Here is an 8,820-nt window from a genome sequence, read left to right on the forward strand (position 1 = left end):
GATAGTGTCTCATTCTGTCTCGTCATGTGTGTGCGTCAGTGCTGTTGCTGAGCGAATCTCGCTCCAGGGGAAGAAATGGAGGAGAGAGCGGGGAGAGAGACAGAGAGAAGGCAGGGATGGTGGAATGATGATGCTTGTGATGATGATGAGGAGGCTGACGAGGAAGAATGAGAGGCTTGACTGTGACGACACAAACACATCAGTCGCATTAAGTGCACTTTAATATAAATGCATTTGTATGACAATCAAATACACTTATAAGCAACACAAAAGAACACTGGTCCACAATGTCCATTCTGCAGTAAGTAAGATGTTCAGAATATATTCCATTTTAGGCGATAAAAATCTCTTTCTCATATATACAGACCAATAACAATTTCATACAAATGTACAAATGTGTACAACCTTTCTGAAAAGATCATATGCCTATATCCACAGACATAATGCATATGTAATAACATATCTTTTAAATGTCACACATACAATATAGTAATTTTACACATGTATATTAACTTAGCCTTGAATAGCTAGAACGTAGGAATCAATCCTTTACTTGACCGTAGACAACTCTACGTGAGCATGTCGACACCATGGGAATAGTACCATTCTCAACCCGTGTCGCTTGGTAACTGAATAGAAATAGCACCCCATCCCTATTTTCATTTTTTAAAACAAAACTTTTGTGTATTCTAACCCCTCTCAAAAAAGAAGAATCACTCATTCACATAGTCAATTGTGCCTCACTTCACCGCGCTCCAGTGGAGCATCGATGTAAAAGTCCACATCTGATGGACAGTAGAAAGAGTTCAGCAGGTCGAGGCCATGTCAGGCACACAGGAGCCGCTATACGCTGCCAGCATTGCAAATATTGATGCTGCAACAATATCCAGCTGAGTGTCCCCAAGACCAGTAGGGACCTGAAGAGCTCACATTCAGAGTCTAATGTACAGTACGACAGAAGCAGTGTGTTTGTGGCATGATAGGAGCTCTGGCAAACTTCCAGACGTTCTCTTGTTTGGTTTAACATCTCGTCAAAGTAACGAACATTTTTAACATTCTGGAGATCTTTACATGCCGGCATCTCTTCAGATGTTCTCTTTTTTGTTTGCACATCACATTGATACACAAGATTTCAGATGGAGAGATAAATATGAAAAGTTAAAGGTTTGAAGCAGCAAACTCAAAGCTCAAAGTATTTCAGGTTTAAAGTCGATTTCTGTTTGAAGTCGCCTTGAAGGCTTGAAGGAAAATAAGGTGCTTTTAAAGCTGAGCTGTTCTAGCTCAGATGCAGATTATCTCTCTTAATTTGATAGTGTACAGATAGTGCTCATCCTAAGGATGCATAAAAATTGTAAACATTTGACTTCCAATACATTTGAGGTTTGGGTTTGCATTGCTGCATAACAGGCAAAAATGCTATAATTCCCTATTTCCCTGTTGAAATAGCAAGAATGTTTTTGTTCACAACAGATTTTCACTACGAGTGAATACAAATGCGCGTCTGGAAGTAAAACAGCGCTAAACAAGTTCAGAGAGTTTTCTCTGATCATATCTGAAGCTCATGTTACAGAGAAGCTGAAAGACACCACATGGACTCAAAACCCAGTCAGTTATGGGTCCATGTGGTTGCACCATCATGTTTATGTTGCACCAGGTTTGTAGATTTTTACAGATTAATGACTGAACAAAAATATAAATCCAATCTTTGTTCTCAGGAGACATGTAGGCATTAAAGTCCTTAAGTCGTATATACATTATGTATATTTATACACTTAATTATTTTTTACTTTTCAGTAAAAGGGGCTCCACAAAATATGACAATATGCCATACTTAATGAAGTAAGTCACAGACTTATTTTAGAACGGAGGAACACTTCCACTCCCATCTGAAAGACAAAAACAAAGAGAGAAAGAGTCAGTAAGTGGTGTATTTTCAGAGATTCATCTGATTTTGGAAGACTTATGTAAAAACACAGAGACAAAAGAGACAGATTCTTACCTTTGTGGAAGCACTGTGGCGATGGATGACATTGGAGTTGATACAACTCAGGTTGTTGCCCTAAGCCAGGGGCGATCGAGGCACCTGCCCCAAACATGGGTTCCAGGACGGCCAGTTCCTCCAGGAGGGACTGAGTGCAAGACACAGCGGGTGAGGGCGAGACAATGGGCGAGGAGGTGGCGGGGCCAGGGGAGGCAGTGAGGATGAGAGGAGGGGAAGCCGGGATGGAGGAGCAGGAGGACACAGGAGATGACACCACCTCAATCTCCATGGCTTCCTCCGCTAGCCCCTCCCCTTCCGCTTTGGCCCCGGCCTCAGCCGCTACAGTCGCCCCACACCCGGCCATGGAGTTACAACGCGCCGATTGGACGCTACAGAAGTGGCCCACTCCCTCAAACTGGGAGGGTTGGTGCCAGCACACAGGGGTCTGCGGAGAGGTTGGGCTCGAGGGATTCGGTGAGGGGGAGGGGGAGGGAAAGCCGGTGGGCTGAGGAGGAGTGAAGTCATCTTGGAGGAGGGTTTCTAGGACGCTCTCTTCAAACAGAGATTCATCGTCATCAAGGAAGATGGGAAAGTCCAGACCTCTACATGCTTTAATGGGATAAAACTCCCTAAGCATGTGAACTGAATCTACATCTGTGGTGTCTGTGGGAAGAGATATGAAGGGGGAGGGAGGGGAGGAGGAGGGGGACATCGAGGGAGGAGAAAGTTTAGACAGGAGGGGATCCAGGTAGAACCCCTCTGCCAAAGAGCTGATGTGCTGAGCTAAGAGGGAGATCTCCGCCCGCTCCTTCTCCCGCTCTCTCTCCAGAGAGAAGAAAGAGAGGCAGGGCTGTTTACCAGGAGAGGCCTCGGGGGTGAGGAGGCCCTCAGGGGGACACTGGAGGGGCCCCAGGGGAACATCTACATAGAGCGGACCCCGCACTTCAGGTAAGGTCATCACTGTGCAGTCTCCATCTCCAGGGCTGTCAGGGGTAGGGGGCAGTTTCTCATAGAGGGAGCCGCTGCAAGGCTCGATAGAAAACAGGAAGTCACTGGATAAAGTGGGAAGAGCAAGGGGGAGTTTAGCAGACAGCGTGGTGGGGGGTGCAGGGCTGGAGGCAGTGGTTGGTGGGGCTGAGGGTGAAACTGAAGGGGCAATGGAGGTGGTGGCACAGGCTGTTGTAGCAGAGGGTGGTGGGGTGGTGGTGCCAGTGGGGTCAAAGCTGAAGAGAGGTTCACCGAACGGGAAGGCTGCCCCTCCAATGTGGGGGGTGTAGGGGGGCGTGCACACAAACTCTTTGGTCTGCTGAGCCTGTGAGGTGGGCACTGGGGGGAGGGGCAGGGGGAGAGAGGGGAGGGGAGGGTCAAGCTGGAAGGATGGCGGTAAGAGGATGTTTTGGGTTAAAAAGTCTAAGTCTGCTACTGTCTCAACAGTGACTGGGGTGGGGGAGGAGGCAGTGGAGGGGTTCTCTGGTGGGTGCTGCTGGAAGAAGCTGTCCTCCTCCAGAGAGGAGATGCTGGAGCGGGGGTCTCCCTCCAACTGCATGGCCTCAGCAGTAGAGCTCCCAGGTTCATCAGAGGAGCCTACACTGCAGCCAGCAGTGCTGAAGTCGAAAGATTGGCCAGAAAGTCCACTGCTGCCCGGGGTGAAGACCTGGTCTGGACTGGACAGGGTCTCTGGAGACTGGAGGCTCAGACCTTCCTGCTGAGAGGTTCCAGCACTCAGGACCAGTCTCAGCTGGGTCTGTTCTGAGCTGAGCTGATGGCGCACCGACCAGGCCTCCGACTCACTGGGAGGAAGGAGAAAAAGAAAAAAAAAGGGAGTTAGGATGTTTTGTTTTTTTAATGTAATCATTCTGAGAGATTGAAAATGATTATTCATTTGTGGAAAAAAAAAAGGAACACTATGTACCTGATGATGTAATTGTTGCTGCTGATGGGGATTTCTCCAGGCTGCAGCTGTAGCACCATGTAGATCCAAACCCAAGTCTGGTCTTGAGCCTGCACACGCACTACCATCTCAGCCCTGCCTTCTCCGCCCTCTCTCACTGTGAAGCAACAGTCAAAATCAGCTCATCATCCTGTTAATCATCGTGCTGCTTTATCACTGTGTGGATGTGTTAGTGGGCACAATGTGTGTGTAAGTGTGTGGGCACGGATGGTAGTAACTGTATGTGTGAAGAGTACACTTACATAGGCTGCGGTGCTGAGCGGAGGCATGTGACAGATCCTGTGGGTGGAGGAGGCTGTACCAGGAACGCGAGCGTAAAGCTGTCACATCAAAGCCAAGGTATGTGCTCACACTGCAGGGTAGAGTGGGTGGAGATATGTTAGAGGGGTAATACTTCACCCATTTAGTTATATCATAAACAGGTTTAAAGCCTGTTCTGTAGTAGAGCAACAGGTGGAGTTGATCTTGGACTCACCTGTTCTGTGCGGACTGCAGCCGCATGTCCCGGCCGTGCTGGGAGTAGAAGCAGGCCAGGAACAGGTTAGTCTCAGCCAGAGGAGGTGTAGAGGATGAATCCCTCTCTGCCCCGGAGCGGGTCGGATGGGTCTCCAGAGGGGAGCAGAAACACACCCAGACTGGGTTGGAGGTCCAATAGGAGCTAGTGCCGAGAGAAGAAGAGGCGGGAGAGAGGCGGCGTGCTCGAATCAGGACCAGCTTGTTCCCAGCACTCTGCCTCCGCACAGACTTGGAAGTGTTGAAACGGCAACGAAAGAGATGATCTGTTGAGAAGAGGAGGGTTATTGAAAATCACGGAGGGGGAAAAAATCTATTTTCTTAACAATTCAGTTTGAACATATGGTTCTACCTGTTTCAAGTGACGTGGATGCTGTCAGGTTGCTCCTCATGATAAAGTGGTCTGAAGCATCAATGATATCATATACACTGTCCCCCTGTGCCACAAGGTCAACCTGGAAAACAACAGAAACGTTATTTAAAGCCACAAACGCAGCTTAAATATCCCTCTACTTAACCATAAATCAATGTGATCCATGTGTGGACTCACCATGGAGTGTCCGAGATGCTCAGAGACGCTGTCTGACAGGTACAGGAGCTTTCCTTCCCCCGTCAGCAGCATCAAAAATCCAGGCAGCGCCTGCATCAACTCTGACAACTCGTGGAAAGACAGAAACCTGGCGCTCTCCTCTACACCACCACCAGCTCCCGCTTCTAAAGAGAGAAAAAAAAAGAAATAGACAAAATACTATATTGGTCATTTCATCTAACCTGATTGGGATAAGGATAAATGATCTGTGCTCGAAAAGAAACGTATCCGCAGTGTGTTTCAGCACCATGGACAGCGCCAGTGCTGAACTAATGCAGCGATAGCATTTCAGAACCACGGACAGCAATAAATTGAGACTAAAACGTTTTTATCAGTTTCTACATCGACCATTTGTGAACGTTAATGACCCACATCCAAACATGAATTTCAAATTAAGACATTTTCCACTAGTGACACTTGTTGATTCCACTACTGTGAGCAGCCTATCTCAGCAGCAGTTCATATCAACAGGTCGTTTTCAACCATTTCTTACCTTGGTTAAAAAAGACGGATTTCCGGGTGTACATGCAGGCAAGCGACATGATGTGCAGGTATGACAGCCGCGCTTTATCTGCATCGGAGATTGGCAGCAAGTCCTTCAGGTTCCGGATCTCGGCGTTGATCTGGTCCCGTCGAGCTTTGGATGCTCCTTTGGTCGAGCGGTACATTGTGGCAGGTTGTTGCAGATGTGAAATTCCTTCAGGTTTAAGTTGGGCAGATGTTGTATTGGTTAAAGCCTCGCGCCTCGACTGGAGTAGATGAGCCCTGTCTCCGAGGTGGGTTTACAGACAGGTGGTAAGATTGGAAAAAGAAGCTCTGAGATGTGTCATTGGACTTTCATCACAAGTATTTGTGTATTTTCCAGAGTAAGGTTAAATAACCTCCTCCTGTCCTGTGAGCTTTAGATATGCCGCCACAGCGTCCAGCTGGGTTGCTAGCCGGCTGCTGGATGTCTCTCCCCCGCTCGGAGTGCAGGTGAATCGGCGGCTATGTTCGCCGTCTTTCACAGAAGTCCGGAACCCGTAAATCTGGTTGAGGGACTCTGCTCGCGGGTCACTTATATAGCCTGGGACTCCGCCGGAGAAGGGGGGCTCCCAACGCACCAACACCGACGTAAAAGGGAGGGAGGGGGATGAAGAAGAAGGGGGGCCGATGTTTCTCATATCAGTGTTTGCAATGGTGAAACTCTCCCCCCTCCTTCCCGCGTGCCCTCTCCTTTCAGTGACTCTTCTCGACGTCAGCTCTTCCCTCTAGTCGGTGATGACGTAGGGCAAAAATCGGGAGCTCCGGCGACGCAAAAATCCCGATTTGGACAAAACCGAGTAAGGGGCGGAGCAAGAGTAAAACGTAAACGGAGTCACCGGACTCCGGTGTATTGGAGGAGGAGGGGGTACAGGAGGAGGATGAGGGGGAAGGAATTGGGAGACTGTGCTGCATACGAAATAGGTCTCTGTGTTTATATGTCTGGCAGCAGATTTACGCTACCCGTCAGTGCCTGTTTGTCCGCAGCTGTCAGTGAACACAGCTGGTGCTTGTTATGAGCGACTGCATTTTTACTGTCAACGTTTTAAACATGTTAGACTGATGAAGCGCGACTGAAGACAACATGATACAGGAAGCGAATATAGACATGAAAACTGTTTATCATCGTGTCGGATGTCCTTTATGAATGGAACCTAACGAGCTGCTAAAACATAAATGCAAAAACCTGCACATAAACTGCAAATGGCTTCAAATGTGTATTTGGTCACACATTAACCTCGCAGATCTCCCGTTGTCTTAGTTCGCGTTCCCCTATTCTGTTAAGACTAAATAATTGGCGTTATGTCTTAAATATAGGTTTAGGAACTATGCAAACGAAATATGTACGTTTCGTACGCAATAGATAGATATGTAAACTTAGCCTATTATTTCCTATTATATCGATGAAAAGTACATTATTTCTGAGATCATCATTAGGTTAGTAAAAATCGCTATAGATTAATTGATATAACATTGTTGAACAAAACATTACCTAACGATCATTGGTCTCATTCTGGTAATTGCCAGCCTCATACTGACAGACAGCTCAAACAGCCGACCAGTTGGACCAGTAAGACACCAGTGTGTGGCCATGAACTACCAGCAGCCATCACATCTCAGATACAATGTCTTACACAGCTGAATGAATTACGTGTGTCTCTGTTTCGTCACTATCTTCTCTCTGTACAAGGGCGATGTCCAAAAAGTTGAATGAAAACTGAACCTTTTTTTAATGAATGACATTCATGAATGATTCCACGCGCGCGCGCACAGCAGCCACTGTTGCGCAGCCGATCAACCTGTCAGTCGCACGTGAACAAAACCGAGCAGTATCTAAAAATAGATCTCATAGGTGACCCGCACAATAGCGCGCCCCCGCAGCCAGATCCAGTTAATGTTATTTATAGAGAGGATATGCACTTTTAGAGGCCAGAAATAGATGTGTAGAGGTACTTCATACGTGGAGTACTCTCTTTCATACACACTTAAACGTTTCATCGGGACAAATTATACAGTATGTGCGTGTGTATTGGACCTGACTCAAATTTTGAGGACAAAATATTAACCCCGGACCTGACATGTTTGATTTTACAATTCGTTCAATAGGAGTAGTAGGCTACCTCATATGTCATATATAGATTTCGATTTCGATTTAGGCTATGCAAAACAATCCATAACCAACCTTGCACGCCTATATTTGGTAAAGTCCATTATTGCCTCACTGTTTTTTTTCTGTTTGTTTTGTTTTTTAATTTAATATGCAGAAACTATAATGTGATGCATCAACCTGCTTGTTATTGGGGACCTTCTCTCTCGCTCTCTCTCTCTCTTCCTGTGTGTGTTTCTGCTTTTGGTCTGTCTTTTCTCGCTGGGGCGCTTGTGGGTCTCCTCCTTTGAGATCTGTTTTTGTCTCATATTTCTTTGGCTTTCTTAACAGATGAGTCAGCCTGCTCTGCTTCCTTTTTTCGTAGCTTTATTTCCATCACTAGTTTCTGTTTGCTAATGACCCAAACATCATTTTTCCCCTCAGAATTCTGTAAGACATCTGTATACATGTGTTTCTATTGAGGTCCTGCAGCAGAAACAATAAGAGACTACAGACTGTCCTCTCTGCTGCAGCGCACATGGTTGAGCAGAGAAATAATCCACTACCAAATTCACGCACCAGCCCGCTGTTGAGTGGACCGTCATGTGTCAGGACTGGGACATTAGTTTCCTTAAGGCTATTCTTACTACGTCGTCACGTTCATTCATTAGTGCAAGCTCACTCTGAGAGAAAATAATTGTTCAGAGGTTCACTTGGTTTGATGAGTTTTAGTTGGCTGAGATGTGTGGCAAATATCATCCAGCCATTATTCCTCTTGCTGAAAATGATAAATATAATTGGAGGATTGCATTTCAGCATTAAGGTGAGTGCCCTGCAGTTGAGAATGTCTAAATGTTAAATATGAAAAATGAGTGATCAGTTCTGAAATATACTGAGTGAAAATATTATCTACTGTATTTGGTGTTTGACCTTTGTTGTGACCTCATGAGCTTCAATGATGGTTTTTAAATTTCAAACAATCATTGCTAAAATGTTGTGATATGTACAGTAAGTGGGTGCAACAAATATTAACATCCAGAAAGCTACAATAGGGGTTGAATATAGAAATTATTTGTTAAATGTGACCTTTCATATCCATTAGAGCTCACAATATTAATAAGCTCCTTTCTTGTTAAACTGGAAATAAGTCCAAATTCAGGTACCAGGTTTGTTTAGAA

General features: G+C 46.1%; 1 protein-coding gene across 2 annotated transcripts; it reads right to left on the reverse strand.

Annotated features, from left to right (window-relative positions):
- Positions 1 to 209: 209 nt before the first annotated feature.
- Positions 210 to 6,052, reverse strand: npas4a (neuronal PAS domain protein 4a). 2 transcript variants are annotated; one of them, XM_079352419.1, is made up of 8 exons: positions 5,528 to 6,052; positions 4,996 to 5,159; positions 4,798 to 4,900; positions 4,408 to 4,711; positions 4,175 to 4,284; positions 3,894 to 4,029; positions 2,000 to 3,771; positions 210 to 1,886 (listed from the first exon to the last, which is right to left on the reverse strand). In XM_079352419.1, the coding sequence occupies exons 1-8, from the start codon at positions 5,700 to 5,702 to the stop codon at positions 1,858 to 1,860; spliced, it is 2,793 nt and encodes a 930-aa protein (XP_079208545.1). In that variant the 5' UTR covers positions 5,703 to 6,052; the 3' UTR covers positions 210 to 1,857. The 2 variants fall into 2 exon arrangements, with proteins under 2 accessions (XP_079208545.1, XP_079208544.1); XM_079352418.1 differs by having other exon boundaries at positions 210 to 3,771.
- Positions 6,053 to 8,820: the final 2,768 nt, after the last annotated feature.

This window comes from Symphodus melops (genome assembly GCF_947650265.1).
Source record: "Symphodus melops genome assembly, chromosome: 9".
Classification (NCBI taxonomy): domain Eukaryota; kingdom Metazoa; phylum Chordata; class Actinopteri; order Labriformes; family Labridae; genus Symphodus; species Symphodus melops.